Source organism: Lepidochelys olivacea (assembly GCF_965140295.1).
Source record: "Lepidochelys olivacea isolate rLepOli2 genome assembly, chromosome: 5".
NCBI lineage: Eukaryota > Metazoa > Chordata > Testudines > Cheloniidae > Lepidochelys > Lepidochelys olivacea.
Window position 1 is genome coordinate 13,324,099 of NC_140415.1, and position 22,053 is coordinate 13,346,151.

Genomic DNA, 22,053 nt, shown 5'->3' on the forward strand with positions numbered 1-22,053 from the left:
TCCATTGACGTGGAGTTACTCCAGATTCATACTGATTTAGCTGAGAGCAGAATTTGAGTCATTGGTCCTGATGCTCATTTAGACTAAGCACTGTTTACACCATTCTGGCAATGTAAAGCAGCCTTGAAGTGGATTTAAATTTAATTTAATCCCTTTGTAGTGCCAGAGTGGTGTAAAGGGACTTTAGGAGGTCAGACTAGACGGTCATGATGGTCCCTTATGACCTTAAAGTCTCTAAGTCTCTGAGAATCATTCCTGCTGTTTCTCATACCCCCTGACTGATAAGTTTTACCAACAAAAGTGATAGTGTAGACATAACCTTAGTGATACTCTCCTGCTAGCAGGATGTTGCGTTTTGGATGTTGATCCACAGTGTTGCCAACCGTAGCAATTTTATTGTGTCTTGTGATATTTGGTGGGGGGTTTGTCTGGTTTTTTTCTTAAAGCCTCTGGCTCCTGGAATCATGTGACCATGAGAATCCAAGCTTTCATTTTTTTCGTTAAACTAAGTTTCTAGTTCTCCTGGTTTCAAAGAGAAGCTTGAAAATGTGACTCAAATGCTATTTAAATGGCTAAAAATCAGAGGAAAAATAAACAGAACCCGAAATGTATTGCTGATTATTTTTAAGCTGATCTCATGATTTTTGAATGTCTAGGGTTGGCCATACTGTACACAAAAAACCTCTCACAACTGTATTTTTACTGAGAGTAGATTTAATTAATAAAAACTCTATGATTTCTTTGTTTTTAAAAGAAATCTTCATTTTGAGCCTCAAACTAGTTGCCAGTCTGCTCTGAAGTTTTGCACTTTAGAAAGATTTGATTTGAAGTCAGGATTTTACATGCTAAACCCAGGTGATTGTCTTTCTCCTCCCCCACAGGTTGTCCATGAAATCAGGAACTACCCTTATCCTCAGCTTCAGTTACTTGCTCTTCAGGGACTAAATCCAAACAGGCACACGTCTGCCGTAAGGGAAAGTTATGAAGTAGGTACCTTCTGGCTTACATGATGGTTTAACCCCTTTTTCCTTCCCCTGGAACCTGCAGCTGTCCTGCCATAAATGTTTATACCGGTTCACTATAGAGCAGCTGTTCCAAACTGGAATAAATGTGCTAGGTCCAGGAATGCTAAATAGATATAGTTAGGGTCTGAGTCAAAGCTCATTGAAGTCAATGGAAAGATTCCCATTCGGTGGTGGGTGGGTGGGGGGGCTGTTGATCAGGCTTTTAGTGGTTCACACACAAATCCAGGTGTGGTGCACAGAACAGGTGGGAGCACAGATTTTACAGGTGCGCATCCAGGCAGGCAGTTTTGGAGCTTTGTCCCAGTTTGTATCCTCTCTGTGAAACATACTAGCACATTGAAACAGTGGCACTGATCTGGCAAAATATTTGTGTCCAGATTATTTTAAAACATGTAATTTTAATATCAATTTGGGTGGCAATGAAGTCTAACAGTTACAGTAAGAAGCCCTGTGTATCAGGACTCCAGGGTCCTCCTTTTGGCTCTGGCTCAATGGGTGGCTAGAAACACGTCACTTAATTTCTCTGGTTCATTTTTCCTGTCTGGAGATAAGACTCCACCAACTTCACAGGTGTGAATTGAGAATTAACTAATGTTTTATAAATCACTAATTTGTAGACAATGGCTTCGCAGAAAACTGTTGATTCAAACACCCTGGATTTCTAAGTGTCAGAAACCCAGGTGTGGATTCTGTGGCTTGAGTCCATGTCTGTTAATTGTCATGGGAGAAGGTCCTCTCATGGATTGGTACCTGGTTACAAGATAGGAAACAAAGAGTAGGAAAAATGGTCAGTTTTCAGAATGGAGAGAGGTAAATAGTGGTGTCCCCCAGGGGTCTGTACTGGGATAGTCCTATTCAACATATTCATAAATGATCTGGAAAAAAGGGGTAAACAGTGAGGTGGCAAAATTTGCAGATGATACAAAACTACTCAAGATGGTTAAATCCAAAGCAGATTGTGAAGAGCTACAAAGGGATCTCACAAAACTGGATGACTGGGCAATAAAATGGCAGATTAACTTCAATGTTGATAAATGCAAAGTAATGCACATTGGAAAACATCATCCCAACTATACATATAAAATGATGGGGTCTAAATAAGCTGTTACCACTCAAGAGAGAGATCTTGGAGTCATTGTGGATAGTTCTCTGAAAACAGCCACTCAATGTGCAGCAGCAGTCAAAAAAAGCTAACAGAATGTTGGGAATCATTAGGAAAGGGATAGCTAATAAGACAGAAATATCATATTACCTCTATCTAAATCTGTGGTACGCCCACATCTTGAATACTCTGTGCAGATGTGATCGCCCCATCTCCAAAAAGATATATTGGAATTGGAAAAGGTTCAGAAAAGGGCAACAAAAATGATTGGGGGTATGGAACAGCTTCTGTATAAGGACAGATTAATAAGATTGGGACTTTTCATCTTGGAAAAGAGATGACTAAGGGGGAATATGATAGAGGTCTATAAAATCATGACTGGTGTGGAGAAAGTAAATAAGGAAGTGTTATTTACTCCTTCTAATAACACAAAAACTAGGGGTCACCAAATGAAATTAATAGGCAGCAGGTTTAAAACAAACAAAAGGTAGTATTTCTTCACACAACATAGTCAACCTGTGGAACTCCTTGCCAGCGGATGTTGTGAAGGCCAAGACTATAACAGGATTCAAAAAAGAACTAGATAAATTCATGGAGGATAGATCCATCAATGGCTATTAGCCAGGATGGGCAGGGATGCTGTCCCAAGTTTTTTTTTTGCCAGAAGCTGGGAATGAGTGACAGGGGATGGATCACTTGTTGATTACGTGTTCTGTTCATTTCCTCTGGGGCACCTGGCATTGGCCACTGTCAGAAGATACTGGACTAGATGGACCTTTGGTCTGACTCAGGACAGCCGTTCTTATGTTCTTATGATAAAAGACTTCATGAAAGTGAAACATAGTATTATTAACATGAGATTATACTTTCTCTGAATAAATGGTAAGAAAAGAACCTTACATTCTATGTTCATCACAAAGCAGAATGAATCTGCAGGGATAGTCTTGGGAGATTGTCATATGCCTTGTGGATATTTTCTGCTTAAGGAGCTGCTGCAGCTGGAAGACAGATTAGGCAGCGTGAACCGGGGAGCTGTGCAGAACACAATCGAGAGGTTCACTTTCCCACACAAGTACAAAAAGGTGAGGAGGCTGCCAGGGTTGAGTCTACAGGTAACTCTCCCAGCAGGTCTGACTTTCGCTTCCTAAGGGAATGAGTGTAGCTGGTAAAGAAACACGTAATCATTCTTGTCCCAGGATTGCTCAGGGATAGGAAATGGGAAGAAACTTGGGTGTGTGGGTGTGTGTGTGCGCACCAAATTCAGGTTAGATTGAGGCCCAAACCAAAGCCTCAAATCCAGATGGGAGGAATTTGAAATCCAGGATCCAGAAAGCTGCGGGTGTACATGTATATCCCTTCTGAGTCCAAGTCCCACACGAGGAAGACTCACACGGCGATGAGAGAATCTGCACTCTCCCTTCAGTAAAAGTGATATCTCCAGATTTTGTGATCAAAACTCCAGGAGGTCACTTTATTTTAGATCTACAAGGGAGGAGGAACGAAAGTGGGGCCTGAGACTTTGACTCTGTTTTACTTGCTGGGCTGGGTTTAGATTATTCTCTCTCAGGAAAGGGGATGTGAGTGGAACTGGAAACTGTGGAAAACAATGGGAAAAGCTCATGGGCCGAATTCTGCTGTCATTTAGTGAGCTCCATTAAAGACACTGTTTCTATCTGTACAGCACCTAGCACGATGGGGTTGGGGCCTGTTGACATTAGCACAAGACAAGTAACAGTTGTCACTCCAGAGTGATTGTGGCACCAGCAAGCCTGTCAACGGGGGTGGGTGGGGGCAAAGGGGGCAATTGCCCAGCAGCCTGGGCAATTTAAAAGGGCTCAAGGGCCCCTGGCAGCCACCGCTGGCAGCACAGCAGAACTAAGGCAGGCTTCTTGCCTGCCCTTGCACCGTGCCACTCCCAGAAGCGGCCGGAATGGCCCTATGGCCCCCGTGGGGAGCGGGGAGTGTCTCCGCATACTACCGCCACCCCGAGCACTGACTCCGCAGCTCCCATTGGCCAGGAACTGTGGCCAACGGGAGCTGTGGGGTGCAGTGCCTATTGGCTCTGGCATGCGTAGACCCCTGGGCCCCCCGCCTAGGAGCTGTTGCCAGAGGGTTTGCATTTGTGTGCAGGTTGCTTTCGGGAGCCGCCCAAGGTAAGCGCCGACCCCCCGACCGCTTCCTGCATGCCAACCCCCTGCCCCAGCCTAAACCATGCACCCAAACTCCCTCTCAGAGCCCAACCCCTCACCCCCTCCCACACCAGAACCCCCTGCTCCACCCTGGTGAAAGTGAGTGAGGCTGGGGGAGAGCGAGCAACAGTGGGAGGGGGGATGGAGTGAACAGGAGGCGGGGCCTTGAAGAAGGTGCCCGACGGGGCGTAGCCTCAGGGAAGGGGCAGAGCAGGGGGTGGGGCAAGCGTCTTTGGGTTTGCAAAATTAGACAGTTGGCAACCCTACCGGGCGGGCATGCGGAAGCCCTGGCTGTGCCGGAAGAGCGCAGCCAGCAGTGCAGCCGGCAGCTCGCCGGGCACCAGCCTGCGCAGCCGCAGCATTGCCTAAATGTCAGGCTGACCGCGTCCGTGGCTTGCGCGCGCGTGGGGGCCCACTGACTGCTCTGCCCTGGGGCCCGGAATTGCTGGCAGTGGGCCAGCAACCAGGGTATTTTCAGTGGTATGGAAGTTACTGCAGTGAATGTTGAGTTGTGTAGAAAGGCTCACACTTCTAAAGTCTACAGGAAACAACTGTAGCTGTGGCAGGTATAGGTGTGCAGATATCTCCTGGGATGTACCGGTACAGCATCTGTGGGAATTGTGTTGGTATAGCTGAGGGTTGAACTGGGATTGTTATTTTTCACTGGAAATGTCCAAGAGACTGTGGAGGTTCCAGTACCTAAGAATAAATCATGACATTAATTGTGACATTAATGACTGTGACTTTAATCATGGAAGTCGTGAGGAAGTGGCTGCCTGGCTCCTTTGCGACCCTGACATTATTCTGTCTGCCTTTCCTCTCCTGGTACAATTTGACAGTTGGAGCATGAGGAGGAACTGGCATGCATCCCACTGGGCAGGCTTTTTGACTGGGCAGGCTTCCCTAACCTGGTGGGTCCTTTCAGTTGACAATGAAGCACTTACTGTTCAGAATCCTCCAGCTGCAGAGCTGTAGAGAACAGTAGTGAGTCATAATCTCTCCTTGTGTAATTACATTACGTCTTTAACCTTGTCACAGAGAAGACCGCAGGAAGGCAAAGCTGAGAAGGGGGATGGGGAGGAGTCGGACACCGATGAGAAATGCACAATCTGTCTGTCTATGCTTGAAGATGGAGAAGACGTGAGGTATGATCTTTCCCACAGAGATTTTCTGGCTCTCAGATTCCCCCCCAGCCTCCACCTTACTTCCATTCATTTCCTGCTTGGTTGGATTTTATTTTATTGGAAATCATTCACCGCTGTGTGAGTATGTTTTTAAGCCCAGGCTGTCAATGCTCTGCCTCACGCACATCACTGCACATCTGGTGAGCTCCCTTTGATACTCAGAGTGCAGGTGTCTGTAGGAAGCTAAACGTCTTTAGGATTCTCTCAAAGTCCATTTTATAAATTGTGGCTAAAGGGAGCTATGCTGCAGCACTGAGGCAAAGTTGTCAACAGTGACTTCTGCTTTTGGTCACCTACTTCTGGGCCTCTGTGTTTTTAGGCCCACAGCACTGCAGGTTTTAGTGCCAATCAGTATTTGTGTGACAGCAGGAGCCAGGTTAGATAGCTAAGTCAGTGGCAAGTCACACAGTTCCGATCTGTATGCAAGGCTCTGTAGTTCTGGGGTGTTTGCATCTGGAGTTTGGACTCAACCCCTTATGACGGGAGTAGCTATACGAAGACTTAGATTTCAAGCTCAGGGACATTTGGATCTGGGGTTTTGCTTCAGGTTCCTCTTTAATCCAGCTGCTCAGTGCATGTGTGTTTGGGAGGTTAGAGGGGGACGGCAACCAGAGTTTTAGGAGCCTTAAATGAGCACCCAAAACTGGAAGCCAGGTCACGGCCACTTAAGAAATTTTGGGTTTCTTGGCATAAAGTTCCTGCTGCCGTGAGCGAGAATGGCAACACAACAATGTTGCAGATGGCATGGAATAGCTGCGACCTTCCGTTGTACCCTAAAGTAACCAACCTGCAGTAAGATTACTGGCTGTGCATATCAGTTTTGTCCTAGCAAAATTTTATTGCGGCAATTAAGTGGGGTAGGAGCCAACACCACACATAAAGTGACGAGACTGAAGATTCAGGGCTGGCATCTATTCTCCCAACAATGCTGCGTACATGGTAGCGGAACCCTAACATCAGCAGAGTTACTCCTGGCTTGCACCAGCTGAGTAAGGGCTGTGCCCATTTATTCTGCTGAAACGTTGGTCCAATCACAGGCAGCATGTAGGCGCAGCCCTGTGCGGGGGCGGTGGGACAGAGCTGCACTGAATGCAGGAGGAAGGGATTGTGACTCCTCCATAATGAGGTAGCTTGACTCAAGAAAGGGGTAGCCTGCTTCTGCAGATGAGCCCAGTCCAGGCTGCCTGGAGAGATATGGCTCTCTACCTTCTCCCTGTGCCCACCACGTACTTCTTCTGGGGCACTGTGCATTCAGTTGTCCCTTCAGGGAGCAGTTCCTGCCATCCTCCATACACCAGGGCATATGCACAAGGGTTAAAGGCACTGGACCTTCATTTTTTTACTCCAATTTCCGTTTCTATAAAACAAACGGGTGTTTGTGGGACACTTTGAAAATCTTGGAATTAAGGTGCTGGGTGCAGCTGGTGAATGTTTTCGCAAGGGCTGTGTGTACAGGTGCCATCCAGGTCACTCAGCATGGCCAAGCTTAAACGATTCTGAACTGCAACAAACAGAGAGGCCAGAAATGTTACCAGTGAGGGTTGTTAACCATTGGAACAACTTGCCTAGGGGTGTGGCAGGTTTTCCCATCCCTCTTTAAATCAAGCCGGGATATCTTTCTAAAAGAGTTGCCATAGTTTAAACAGAAGATGTGGGCTTGATGCAGCAATTACTGGGTGTGGTTCTTTGTCTTAGGGTGTTATGCAGGAGGTCAGACTAGAGAGTAATAACGGCCCCACCGGGTCTTGAAATCCATGAATCTATAAACATACTAAGTGGAGAATGCTTGATTCTCTCCCTCTCTGTATCCTATACGTGGTTGTGTTTGTCCCTTTTCCACCTGCCTCATGCACATCACTTCACCCACTGTAACAGGCATGTGATTCTCTTTTGCAGGCGTTTACCCTGTATGCATCTGTTTCACCAAGTGTGCGTGGATCAGTGGCTAGCAACCAGCAAGAAGTGCCCGATCTGCAGAGTGGACATTGAAACACAACTTGGCTCTGACAGCTGAAAGAACCAATGCGGTGCACCGTTTTCCTTACCAGGTCATTTGGCCATAAGCCCTTGCAGCAAAATTTTGCCTTCTGAGCCATTTGATTTAGAGGAAAAGTCTGCAAGCACATTAGCGAAAAGGAGAAATTGGTGGTACAATATCTAGTGGTAGGAGAGGATCCTAACAGCCATATTGGTCCAATGCATGGGAGCTGGTATTCCCAGAGCTAGAAGGCCCTGTGCTACAGAAGATTTAGTATCGAACATGAAGGAACTAGTGTGTGGTTAGTCTGGCCTGTCAATCCTGGATTTCACAAGGATTGTATATATACCTCTTGAATAAGTAGACACATGTTAGGGGGTCTTTAGCTATTTCTGTGGACAGCAACTGGAGCATGTTAGCTTAAGAAATGTTGTGTTTGGTGCCCTAGTCATCTTGTGGTGGACATGTCGCTCTTAACCTAATTTCCACCAAATATTTTTTTCATAGATTCCTTATTTTGGTGCCTGACTGAAATGTGCAGAGGAAAAAAGAAAAAAAAAGTTAAATCTTCCCACCTTTGGGGGGGGGGGGGGAAAGAGGTGAAATAGCAAATTCCTGTTTACAGTTAGAAGGATCGTGCTCTTTGCCTCGTCTGAGTTTATTTCTTTGATTATGTTTACAGTGTGTTGCTAATTTAGAGAAGCCTAAAAAAAAATCAGATTGAAGTGAACAAAACGATAGAGAGAAGGTTTGTTCTTACTTATCTGCTGGTGCTGGACACTTTCTATAGGGCAGGATCCTGTGACTGACTCTGCTTCTCCTGCTTCCATAGCTTAACGATGTACTTTGGGGTGCAGCATTCAAGGAGGGCCACTTGGTGTTTTATCATTGTAATTTTTCCTACCACTGTCTCATCTTCCAGTGCAATTGCAATGGCTCCTGCAATCTGTATGGCCCGTTGATGTCAGTGGGAGCTGCAGGTGTTCCACATTTCTCCTGACCAGGCCAAGAATTCCTCAGCAGAAGATGTATCTGATGCTAACCTGACACCCCACCTGTGGTGAAAGATCCATTGTCTCTCTGCTGGAGAAAGAGAACCTATTAAGCTGGTCATAGTCGTTAGACCCTGCAAGTGTGTTTTGGAGGACTAATTGGCCTGGAAATATGCTTGCAATGTGATGAGAAATGCATTCTTCCGTCTCTCAAAAACAAAAGCACAAACCATATTTTCTGCTAAGGCAGGTATCCAGAAGGGGGAAAATTGAACACAACCAACATGCCCTTCTTACAATTAAATTCCTAATCTCATGGTCTTCTTTGGCTCGCGGACTAAGAAATTTCAAGTGATCTAATTAAACTCTCCAGAGCTGTGCTGCCATCTAACCTCCTTTTCAGGCTCCTGGAGGCAAAGGAGAAAAGGGATTGATTCAGGTTGCATCCTGCACTAAATTTCTTTCTTCTGCTCTTTCCTTTTGCGATTTACACGAAATGGCAGCATCTCGTTGCTTAGAAAGCAAGAATAAGAGAGGAGCTTACAGCTCAGGTGGAATTCTGCAGGTTTTTTAAAAATCCACTTTTTTCTTCATACCTGGCTGTGGAAAATCTCAGCGAGTTGTTCTGATGACAAGAAGCGGGGGAGAATAACAGGATAGTTCAGTCTTATATTGTACATAAGAAATTGCGGACAATGTGAAAATTTCAGTACAGGACGGGAATTTAGATGTATGGGATAATTGACTACTTGGTCTGAATTTTAAACTGTAGATGTGTATGCATGTACAGCACAAAACCACATCTATATAATAGATATGTAAGGTGTGAGCTCTGAAATGAAACGGATGCTAATTTGGCCGGCTCGGTTATAAGTATGTACAAAATAAAGATTAGAAAGTAATCAACGAAGTGCCAAAAATAATGGCACTTTCTGAGCCACATTCCCTTGAAATAAACATTTCAGATTATTTGCCATGAGAGACATTGAATTAAGTGCATGTTGACTCTTTACTCAGTCTTCTTTATCTGACAGCTCTCTGGAGGATTGGAATCAACAGCCCAGATTCTCCAGGCTTTTAATACATTTTTCATGTACTAGGGGAGCAAAAAAGTGACTAGAGGATTTTTAATCAGAAACATGTATTTAGGATGCTTATATGGAGGATGATTTCTCATTCCCACGAGTGCCTGTTTCATAGGAGCTAAGTAATGTTTTGTAAGTGGAGACGAACATAAATTACCCTTGGAGAGCTCATAGAATTCCTGCGAGCTGTAATTGGAAAACGCTGACCTCCCAGACGCCCATGTTATATATTTTTTCCAGTCTGGAGAATAAAGTTAACGATAGGGCCGGGACGAGCGACTGCATCAGCTTTCGCACAGGAAAGGCTCTTCAATTCACTGCAGTCATTTCGCCCAGGGTCGTCATCTCTTCAGCTGATCTGTCTTGCTAGACACAGGTAGTGGCGTGGGGAGGAGGGAAAGATAATAACTTACAAGGGCAGGTGAAGAAGATGCAATCCATAAATGTTTATTCGGAACCACTGTTCTCGTCCTGTGTGTGTGTGTGTGATGAGAACAGTGTCGGGGGTGGGGGCGAGATAACTGGGGCAGGTAACCGCTCTTGCAAAACTCCGCTCTGAAAAATTCTAGCACTGTTAAATTTTGCCTCAAGATGACATTGGAACACGTGTGGTCATTTCTACTTTATCTTGTTGAACATGGCAGTCTGAGCCCTGAGATTAGAGGGGCTGAGGGCCTTGGGCAATAAATAGCCTAGGCCTCACTCCAGCAGCAGCAGATTCATACATCATTACAAAATAATATGAACAAGCCAAACAAGATGTTGCTCTTTCGATGCACTGTAATCCATCATGCATTCTAGCCTGGTCCTGCCAGTGCTGAGCTTGTCCAAGGAGGGGCTGAGGGTCCTCTAATGAAGTGAATGGGAATTACAGCTACTCAGCACCTTGCAGGTGGTGCTCATCACCTTGCAGGTGGTGCTCAGAACCTTTCAAGACTTGGAATGAACTATTCAGTGGGGAGGAAGTGAACTCTTCCGACCCCTGTCTCTTACGTCTATGCGAAAGTATTATTATTTGCCTAATGAACAAGCACAGTTTTTAAAACGGTGAAGAAAGCACCAAACTTCCATGGTCTGTGTGAGTGAGTGATACAGTGGCACGCGAGAGCTTGTAACGTCTGAAATTTGCATTTTGGTGTGTCAGGCTCCCTTGTCTTTAAATAGCTTGTATGAGTAGAATGAGCTAATAGAGTGATTTTTTTCAAAACAAAACAAATCTCTAGAAACAAAACATAGTTTACAGGGTTTTGTGAGTTTAAATGCCTTATATTTAACAATCATAATTTATGACTAACTTGTAGATATTGTGGGTTCTTATTTAATTATTTTTATAGTTGTTTTTGCATTTTTAATTATAATTTATTTATTTAGAAATTAATACTAATTTTTTTTATTACTCCTATTACCTCATTTTTGCATCGTTTCTGGGAATGGAATGCTTTGCATGCATCGGTACTTAAACAAAGTTAAACACGGGGCATGGGGGTGGGTAAAGCTTATCATGTCAAAAAAAAAATCAATCAGGGTGTGTGATTACAAACTGTATTACTGTGGTGCTGTTACCTTGGATACATTCCATAAACATGCAAACCTTTGATTCTGTATGCTGTGACATAGTGGAAAACTGCAATATAGTGACTGTGTTTAGCACATATATATATAAATATTATTTGCACTCATAATCAAACTGTGGTGATCCTTTCACTCATGCCCGTATGCACTGAAGGAAAATAACACTCCTCAGAGCCAAATAATCGGGGTGGCTCCCGCAAGCCCCCGGGGGTGTCTTCAATGGGAGTTTCTTGCTCAGAGGGCTGGCAGCATCTGGACCATCGTAACATAATATACACCTAGGATTTGAAAGCAAATCAGGTCAGTGCTGGTTATCCCCTTTAGAAAGAGAGTCTCTATAGGCCATATTCCTCCTCAGTATGCAGTGGTCACTATTAAAAAGCCAGTGATTGCCAATAACAACTGCACAGTAGTGACTGAAATATCAGAATTTCCTCCTGTACCTAGAAGAGGAAATCTGGCCACAGTTCTGCAGCTCTTATTCCCATAAATAGCCCTATTGAAGTCAATGAAACTTGCTTGCAGGAGACAGGCAGCAGGGCTGAGCTGTAACTGCCATGTCTCGGATGCCACGGTGCCGGGGCTGTTGGGGATATTATTTTATTATTTGTATTATAGTACTTCCTGGATTCCTCCCTCCTGCCCCTCGAAACTGGGGCCTCATTGTGCTAGGCACTGTACACATACATAGTGAATGACAGACCCTAGCCCAAATTTTTTACAATCTAAATAGACAAGACCAACAAATGGGTGAGCGGGGAAACAGGCACATGGATCTATTTTTTTGCCTGGTGACCACTGTCGCAGAGCTCCGGCTGGCCTTGCATGGTTCCCTTTAAACTAACCTTTTGTGGGCTTTCTCCTTCCTGCTGTATCTGTTGTCTGGTGTGCCTGTGCGTGTGTGAGGTGGTGGTTTGTTCAGCATGCTACATGTCTGGCCAGCTAAGCATTTCAAAAGGGATGAGGCAAAAGACAGGGGCTGCCCTCTGAGATGATCAAACTGTATTTTTAAGTGTGGAGCCCGACCTTGTGGCTGAGCCCAAGTGTGGAAGTCCCTTTGAAGACAGGGAGTTCATCATGGGGAGCAGAGCACGTCTGGGCCCTAGATTGCGCAGTGGCAGTGGCTGACTTCTCAGCATTTCCATTATAGAGGAGCTGTGACCAAGTGTTAGGTGGAATTTGAGTGCTGATTAACGAAGGGCACTTTTTGGAAAGATCACTCCATTGCTCTGCTGTGGCTGCCAGCCAATTCAGGGACATTGCTGTTACTTTGGAGCCCCCTAGAGGTGGTTGCAGGTGCAGACCGAATAGACTGGGGCACCACAGAAAATGGCCTGTGTGGCCCCTTCTCCTGTGTGGCAGGCCCACTGTGTAGAATGAACACTCATGAATCCAGCAAAAGAATTAGGTCTGAGACTACTCCCCCCCACCCCCGCTGTAATTTTATTGTCTGACTTTTCCAAGTGTCTCAGCTGGTTCAGTGACAGCAGCACCACTGGTTAGAAACAGTTATAAATTGCCTCTAGGGCTTGGAATTGAAGATGCCTAGAAATTGTTTGTTTAATCATTTAAAAATAAATCAGTATTGAAATCCCCACCCTCCATTTTTTACTCTCCCCATCAAAAAGTTGTAACTTAATATGACACAGTAATTTCAGCTGGCATCTTCACAATGCTTTTTCAGGCATAGAAGGGAAATCCCTTTCTCTAGAAAATGTGACCCTAGATGTCTGATATAATTGGTTCACGTGGAGAATAGTAGAAGCCACTTAAAAAAAATTGCCAGTCATTTCACTAGATGTCTCCTGGTGTATGTAGAAGGAAAACTATGGTAGCTGCTGGCAAATGTTGATTCTTTTATGACAACCACTGTATAATCTGGTCAGACTTGCTAGCTGCATTAGAGAAATAACAGTTTGGCAGTGTTCCATTTGAAACCGTTATTCCTTAGGAGTAACTCAGTGTAATCAAGGCAAATTCTCTTGGGTTGAAATTTGTCATATAAGCATTCTACTAAGGAGGGGACACACATACATATAAGTAGGTTTCCTGTGAATTAGAGAAGTCACCTATAATATACGTAAAGATGATAATTCTGTACAATGGTTGTTCTTCTGTGTGACAGCTGAGTTTAATTTTTTTTAAATCCTAAAATCCTGCACGGTACTTGTGTAGACCAGGCAGTTCATTTCCAAATAAAAGCCCACCTTACCCCCAAAACTTAACTGAAGTTAGAAAAAGGGGATTAATGAACCCAAGCCACTGTTGATCCTAAACAACTCGTTTGTATTTTGAATGCATGGGGACAGCACACACTGTGTGACAGACCTATCACCACAAGCTATCACAACCCTGAGGGCTCTGCTAGAAGTGATTGTTTCCACCCTTGAGATACTGGTCCACGAATAAAACTGCAAATAAACAAACCTTCATCCGAAGCCTGTCTGCCATTCAGAGGTGTCAATTCAAACAGTATACCCCCCTCTTCTGCCCCCTGCACCCTTTCTTTTCCAGGTGAAAGTTACAGGCAGGGACAACTGTACCACTCTCCAGACAGTGCAGAGCATATTCCAGTAGGGGGCACCATAGTAGCAGCAAGACCAGTGAATAGCTCAGCAGCCACAGCAGGGCAAGGAGGGGCACTTTTAAATGGGCTTGATCCATAACCAGCAAATAGGCAGCTCAGGAGGGTGGGAGCCCTTGCTGTGAAATGTTAACCTTGAGTCATAGCTGCCGTGTCAATGATTAGCAGTTCAACTGCATAAGAATATCAGTGAGAAAATAATTGAGAAATTATCCTGGCCATGAGCCAGTTTTTCCCATAATTTGTTTCAAAGTGATTTTATTTTGGACGGGAGACCAAAAAACACGACAGTCTTAATTGCCTTTTTTTTCCCCGTCCCTTAAAGGTGCTGCTTAGCTTGCTTTGTCACTGTGACTAAAACATGTCCACCTCCATCTCACACTGTTCTTTAACGTGCACATACCCATAATGTGGAGCGGGTTTTGTTTTTCCCGTGGGCACCATCGGACTGTAATGGGGATAACTAGAGCAATGCGTGGACAAACAAACAAATAAAAACTCCTTTAATGGCACGGGCAAGTGAAAGGATTTTCCACCTTTTTTGTAATCCTACTGCTGTTCTGTTGTGCTGTGCAACATTTTGCTACATAGACTATTTTATAGAAGAAAGCTAGACAAAATATTTATTATTAATATTAAAGCAATAGTGCATTGAAGAAATGAAGAGACATTAGAAATTGTGTAAATGCTTAGATTCACTTTTGGTGGATTTTTTGTACTTTATTTATAACTAATAAAATGAATTGCATTGCTAACTACACCTCCCGGTCTAAGTGGAAGTTATTTATTTCTGGTAGGTTTCTTTCTTTTACTTTTGTATCTCTACTTTCCTTTCCTATAATGTTTCAGGCCCTCTTAATGTATTTCCACTGATGTGAGCTCTGCATACAGGACCTGATCCAAAGCCCATTGACTTGGACCCCAGCTTTGCGTAACTGTTGATGTCTGTAAAGCATTTTCAGCTCTTTTAGGATGGAAGACACTATGGTCCAGAATCCTCAATGGTATTTAGGTCTCCTATTGATTTCAATAGGCATTAGGTGCCTAAATACCTTTGAGGGTCTGGGCCTATAGACTGTAAAATTATCAACATAAAATCTACAGTTTAGTAATCTGAAAGTCTGTGTTAAACTTAAAATTGGGGCAAATTATTCCCCCCACGCCACATATTAGGCTTATGCCATTCATCACATGGCTGGGGTGCCATCTTGCCGCCTTTACTCCCATGAGTCAAGGAAAATACTCATGGGAGTAAGTGCTCCTTTGTAAAATTGCCTCGTATGTCCTGAGACTAGAGGTTCCTGGGCAAACTTAGTAGCAATATTTTAATTTTGATTAAATTTTAAAACTGAGGCTAAAATGTGTGAGGATTAAAATTCAGCCACAAACGGCTGGGGCCCCAGCACGTGTTAGTGCCCTTGTTGATGCAGACAGGCCAGAGATTGTGTAGACATGGCCGGTGGACCATTTTGTCTAAAGAGATCACGCTCTCAGGTAAGAGTGGGAAAATGTTGATAGAATAGTTCAAGGGAAGCCTAGTGTCCCTGCCCATGCTGCAGGGGGCTAGCACTCCCACCGTGGAAGTTGCACATGGCTGGGGTGGGAGGGTGCTGGAGGCAAGAGCGGGATGGAGAAGGGCTGGAGTCTGGGATCAGGAATGGGACCCAGAGGGGCTGGAACAGGCCCAGGAGGACCAGGTAGGAACCGCTGGGACCCTCAGTCCCAGCCTGGAGCCAGCTGCTCCCTCCCTCCCCTCTAGTCTTGTAATCTTCCCCCAGTGCACCCACTATCCCTCCGCCTCCCCATAAACAGGGAGCTGCCACTGCTCCCCCATGGAATACCAGTTGCGTGGAGGAAAGGCCTGCTCTATGGCCCAATGACTTCCCTGGGACTCAGCCCCGCCAGGTGGACTCATTTCCAACGCCATCTGTCAAGACAGTAATTTCCGTAAGTAGAAAATTTTACTTCCCATTTGTCTAAAAATAGAACCGTAGGTGTGCTGAGTATCGGGTCAGTGATACCGCCAGAGCGAGGAGCTGTAAGAACTCTTAACTGAGCAGGGAGAGTCTGGTCAGCTGTAAAACCCACCGGCCTGTCTGGGCTTTTTGTGTGCCTGCTCCAAAGACCATTGAAGTCAGTGAGAGACTGTCCATTGACGCCAGCCAGCTTTGGCTCCAGCCCGACGGGCCTGTCTTATACCAGTATAGTTAAAGTGGCATAACCCTCCCAGTGCGGCTGTCTGTCTCTCAGTCTAGGTGCTTTATCCTGTCTAGTTATTCCAGTACAGGGAGAAGAATAATAGACTGGTACAAGCTGCCTTTATACCAGTGTAACTGGGTTGACACTGGGGATTGTAACGGTAACTGGAAGAAAGCATTCCCCTAACCCACACAGTTATACCAGTAAAACACCCACGGGTGGCCTAGGCGTGAGTGAGCTAGAACAAAACCACGGTAAGGTGTGTACCTTCTTTTGCTGCTTTTGGCTGCTTTGTGTCGCCTGCAGGAGCCTATGAATGGCTGGAAGGCGAGAGGGGATTCATCTGTGTAATGAAGCGCTGAGAGAGGCATGTTGCACATAGATCACTGTCATGAGTCCCCCAGCTGAGCCAGAGAAGATGAGACTTTCCTGCTATTTCCAAAACTGACAGAAGAAAAGCTTTTTTTTAAAAAACTTCCTTGCCCCCCTCCCCCCCCCAGAAGATTTCAGGACTTCTTGATACATTGTAGAATCAAAGGGGACACACATTCAACCTTAAAAAGAAAAGGAGGACTTGTGGCACCTTAGAGACTAACCAATTTATTTGAGCATGAGCTTTCGTGAGCTACAGCTCACTTCATCGGATGCATACTGTGGAAACTGCAATAGACATTACATACACAGAGATCACGAAACATACCTCCTCCCACCCCACTGTCCTGCTGGTAATAGCTTATCTAAAGTGATCATCAGGTTGGGCCATTTCCAGCACAAATCCAGGTTTTCTCACCCTCCACCCCCCCACACACAAACTCACTCTCCTGCTGGTGATAGCCCATCCAAAGTGACAACTCTCTTCACAATGACAGGTTTCAGAGTAACAGCCGTGTTAGTCTGTATTCGCAAAAAGAAAAGGAGTACTTGTGGCACCCGCAACCTGAAGCAAATACTCACCAACAACCACATACCACACAACAGAACCACTAACCCAGGAACTTATCCTTGCAACAAAGCCCGTTGCCAATTGTGCCCACATATCTATTCAGGGGACACCATCACAGGGCCTAATAACATCAGCCACACTATCAGAGGCTCGTTCACCTGCACATCCACCAATGTGATATATGCCATCATGTGCCAGCAATGCCCCTCTGCCATGTACATTGGTCAAACTGGACAGTCTCTACGTAAAAGAATAAATGGACACAAATCAGATGTCAAGAATTATAACATTGATAAACCAGTCGGAGAACACTTCAATCTCTCTGGTCACGCAATCACAGACATGAAGGTCGCTATCTTAAAACAAAAAAACTTCAAATCCAGACTCCAGCGAGAAACTGCTGAATTGGAATTCATTTGCAAATTGGATACTATTAATTTAGGCTTAAATAGAGACTTGGAGTGGCTAAGTCATTATGCAAGGTAGCCTGTTTCCTCTTGTTTTTTCCTCCCCCCCCCCCCAGATGTTCTGGTTTAACTTGGATTTTAACTTGAAGAGTTGTCAGTTTGGATGAGCTATTACCAGCAGGAGAGTGAGTTTGTGTGTGTATGGGGGTGGGGGGGATGTGAGAAAACCTGGATTTGTGCAGGAAATAGCCCAACTTGATTGTCATGCACATTGTGTAAAGAGTTGTCACTTTGGATGGGCTATCACCAGCAGGAGAGTGAATTTGTGTGGGGGGGTGGAGGGTGAGAAAACCTGGATTTGTGCTGGAAATGGCCCACCTGATGATCACTTTAGATAAGCTATTACCAGCAGGACAGTGGGGTGGGAGGAGGTATTGGTTCATATTCTCTGTGTATATATAAAGTCTGCTGCAGTTTCCACGATATGCATCTGATGAAGTGAGCTGTAGCTCACGAAAGCTTATGCTCTAATAAATTGGTTAGTCTCTAAGGTGCCACAAGTACTCCTTTTCTCTCTTCACAATGTGCATGATAATCAAGGTGGGCCATTTCCTGCACAAATCCAGGTTCTCTCACCCCCCTCCAAAAACCACACACACAAACTCACTATGCTGCTGGTAATAGCTCATCCAAAGTGACCACTCTCCCTACAATGTGCATGGTAATCAAGGTGGGCCATGTCCAGCACAAATCCAGGCTTTCTCACCCTGGCATTTCTGAGACAGAGACAGAGAATGGGTGTGGTATCATTTTCAAGCAACATGAAGCCCAAGGCAAAATGGTCTCCTGGTACCCCCCTTTTTTTTTCCCGGGGAGACACACACACACACACACAAACTCACTCTCCTGCTGGCAATAGCTCATCCAAACTGACCACTCTCCAAGTTTAAATCCAAGTTTAACCAGAACGTCGGGGGGGGGGGGGGTAGGAAAAAACAAGGGGAAATAGGCTACCTTGCATAATGACTTAGCCACTCCCAGTCTCTATTTAAGCCTAAATTAATAGTATCCAATTTGCAAATGAATTCCAATTCAGCAGTTTCTCGCTGGAGTCTGGATTTGAAGTTTTTTTGTTTTAAGATAGCGACCTTCATGTCTGTGATTGCGTGACCAGAGAGATTGAAGTGTTCTCCGACTGGTTTATCAATGTTATCATTCTTGACATCTGATTTGTGTCCATTTATTCTTTTACGTAGAGACTGTCCAGTTTGACCAATGTACATGGCAGAGGGGCATTGCTGGCACATGATGGCATATATCACATTGGTGGATGTGCAGGTGAACGAGCCTCTGATAGTGTGGCTGATGTTATTAGGCCCTGTGATGGTGTCGCCTGAAAACCTGGATTTGTGCTGGAAATGGCCCAACTTGATGATCACTTTAGATAAGCTATTACCAGCAGGACAGTGGGGTGGGAGGAGGTATTGTTTCATGATCTCTGTGCGTATATAAAGTCTGCTGCAGTTTCCACGGTATGCATCCGATGAAGTGAGCTGTAGCTCACCAAAGCTCATGCTCAAATAAATTGGTTAGTCTCTAAGGTGCCACAAGTCCTCCTTTTGTTTATGACATAGTTTACCTGATAAATTTTATAGCATTCATCCTATTAATCTGTTTATTTTTGCTGGGGAGAGAATAATACAAAGTTACTGACTGGAGCTATTAAAATTTATTATCCAATGTTCATATTTATTCTAGGGATAAAGGCTTGATGAATCCTAACTACTAAATGGGTTTAGGTACATATCTACACCAAATTAGGGAATCATAGTGCTGAAAAAGGGAAGCTCTTTGAGGGCTAAATATAGGGCTTATAAGGAAACCTGAGCGTGACCTCAACTATAAAGCTGTGACCAGTTTCAAGCAGAGTAGCTTTATTGACTTCATAATTACTCTGAGCTCATTTTGATAAGAAGAAGCTGGATGTACTTTCTTTTGCTGGCATTTCTGAGACAGAGACAGAGAGTGGGTGTGGTATCATTTTCAAGCAACATGAAGCCCAAGGCAAAATGGTCTCCTGGTACCGGATCTCAACTTCTCAGTTGCTCTGTGGAGCTCTTACTGATGTCCTTCGAAAGGGTAATAGCACTGGGAGAATTCAATTTAGAACACAGTCATTTTATCTTTAAAACCTCCGCAACAAAACATAATCGATGCTGCTTTTAGGTGTGGGGCTGATAACATCCTGCTGCTCAGAGACAGCAAATAGTAACAAGCAAGTGGTGTGGGGGAAAAAATGCTTCTGCCCATTAGGTTAGTGCAGATAGGGCCAAATTCCAATACCCTTATTCACCTGTAGTAGCATCTTGACTCCACCAGTAGCCTCCACGACGGCCTATTTGTCGAGTAACACTTACTCATGCTGAATAGTATCTGGCCCCCCTACATTGTAATTTTGAGCCGCCAAACCTTTTGGGTTGGTATCAAAATGAATTTGGTTCTTTTATGTCTTTTTAACATCTTCCTGCAGATTAAAGAGCCCTGTATGGACACCTTTATTGGGACGATAGGGACCTGCTGGTCCACCTCTTTTTTCACTTATGCCAATCCAGCATGGGTATGAATGCTACCAAATGAAAAGGGCGGCATTTTGCACCCACTTCCATAGGTTTTTAAGTCTAGAAAGGATAATTATGATCACCTAGTCTAAGTATTACAGCGGATAAACTAAGTTGCAAAGGAGTGTAATGAACCTGTCAGTTACAACAGGTTTCAGGCTAATTTCTTTTTCATGTCCACAGAACGTTTGGCAACTCACCTTTCACCAAACAGCACCTTTCACCAAAGGCTCACTAGTTGCACTGAGTACCAGGCTGACAAGGAAGAAGAATAGGAGAATCTTGTCATTACAAAATATAGCTCGATGCAGGAACATTTGCCACATTGTTGTCTGCCTTTAGAGTGGTGGTTGCAATTTTCAACGTGTCAGAGTCCAAACAAGAAAAAGAAATACAATAAAATGCGCCCGTCCCTCATTAAGGATCAAATCATTAGAAAGCAAAATGGCAAAAGAGCAGTGAAGAGGAGTTGCCCAGCTGACCAATTTACAGGCCCAGCAGGCAGATCCTCCGCTGGTGTAAATTGTTCCAGCGCTTTTGAAGTCAATGGCGCTTTGACAATTTAGGCCAGCTGAGGATCTGTTCCCACAGGTTCTCAGCGTTGCGAAGAATGTATTCATTTTAGCCACATAATGCAAATCCCTACACTGGGAAAATTCCATTGAACCTCGTTACTTTCATAGCATTAGCTGTTGGAGCAAATGAACAGCTCCCCTGAGATGGGATAGTGTTTAGTTTTATAGAAAACAAGGGGTAAGTTTTAAGGCTTTCCCTCCTCCCCCCTCCAAGATTATCCTCCATGGTCACAGCAAGATCAGTGACCCTTGGTATTAACATACTCCCCATTGGTTCCTTATTAGCAAAATTTTGCCTGGCGTTTCCAGCAGCTATTAGACTGCCTTTAGAATAGATAAAAACCTGCAAGTGATTACTTCTGTCCGCAGCAGCAGGTGTGTTCTGTGTCAACAGTAAGGGATTGCGGCTCTCATTTTGGAACTATGCAGTAACTTGGCAACGTAAGCCTTGTTGATGTAGCTGATGTGATTGAGCTCAGTGAACTAAGAAGCCATTTTTCTTTCCGAAGTTGGAGTGTGTATAAGCGCAGGGGGAATATGGCATTGACTAGAGCCAGCATAATGGGGGGGAGGGATGGAAGGAAGGGTGATGTGCCAATTTCCCTATATAGATTGATGTACCTCATTCCCAACCAGCAACTCTTATGCATTGGGATTTCCATGGATCCAACTAGACTCCAGTCTCTGAGAGTGGCCGGTAGTAGATTCTTTAAAAGACGATGCCATAAACCCTGCAGTGGCAGTTATGGGATAAACCACCCACCAGGTTTTTAAAAACTGATCTTGATTTAAAAAATAAAAAATAATCTTTCTACCCCTAATTAATTAGAGGTTGGGTCATACTCTGGTGTCTGAGGGTATAGGCCACATCCTCTGCTCTTGGAGTTTATAGTCATTACAGTAAAGATGCAAAAAACAAAAGTCACTTTCACTTGCAGCATAAGTAGATCTGTTGCAAAGTAACAATGGAGAGCATGAGAATTGGCTAATTTGATCCAGGACTAAATGTCACCATTTTGGTTAATGGCCACAGTTATAGGTGGCTTAGGCCACTATTGTCCATTATGGAGGTTTTTTTGGGGGGTGGGGGGGAACTGTGGTTTTTTGTACCGTCCTCTGAAGCAGAGGCTGCTGGTCCCTCTCCACTGGACTGTATGGATCATTTCTGGTGTTCATTAAAACAATGGCAAAGTTGTGCTAAAAGACCAACGGCCATATTTATCTTTGGAAGCAATGTGGTCATCATACAAAATGTCATACTTTTCACAGTATGGGCACCCATTTAGGCCATCTAGGCACTTCTATATTGCCACATGCCTATACCATGGGAGCTCCCCCCAGATAGGTATAGCTTGTCCTCACAAAACACCCTTTGAGGGAGGGAAGTATATGGAACATGCTACAGGTGGGAAGCTGAGGATCTGGGAATTAAGTGACTTTCTCAAGGTCAACACAGGCCATCTGTGGTGGCGCTGAGAATGGACCCAGGTTTTCTGAGTCCTAGTCTAGTGCCTGAACCACTTGACCTCCTTTTGTTCTATGAGGAGGCCAGTTCGGGCTTGTCATGTGTGTGTCCTTTGGTGACATGGCTACTTGATCA

At 44.6% G+C, this 22,053-nt stretch overlaps 1 protein-coding gene across 2 annotated transcripts in view; it reads left to right on the forward strand.

Annotated features, from left to right (window-relative positions):
* The window catches only part of ARK2C (arkadia (RNF111) C-terminal like ring finger ubiquitin ligase 2C), a 116,743-nt gene extending 105,933 nt beyond the window's left edge, over positions 1–10,810 (forward strand). The window contains exons 5-9 of one of the 2 annotated variants that reach the window (XM_084629464.1): positions 882–986; positions 3,114–3,209; positions 5,355–5,461; positions 7,397–7,548; positions 8,401–10,810. In XM_084629464.1, coding sequence (XP_084485590.1) covers positions 882–986; positions 3,114–3,209; positions 5,355–5,461; positions 7,397–7,514 — 426 coding nt within the window. In that variant the 3' untranslated portion in view covers positions 7,515–7,548; positions 8,401–10,810. Of the gene's footprint in view, positions 1–881; positions 987–3,113; positions 3,210–5,354; positions 5,462–7,396; positions 8,044–8,400 lie in introns of those variants that run through there. The other variant, XM_084629463.1, reaches the window with a different exon arrangement.
* The last annotated feature ends 11,243 nt before the right edge of the window (positions 10,811–22,053 follow it).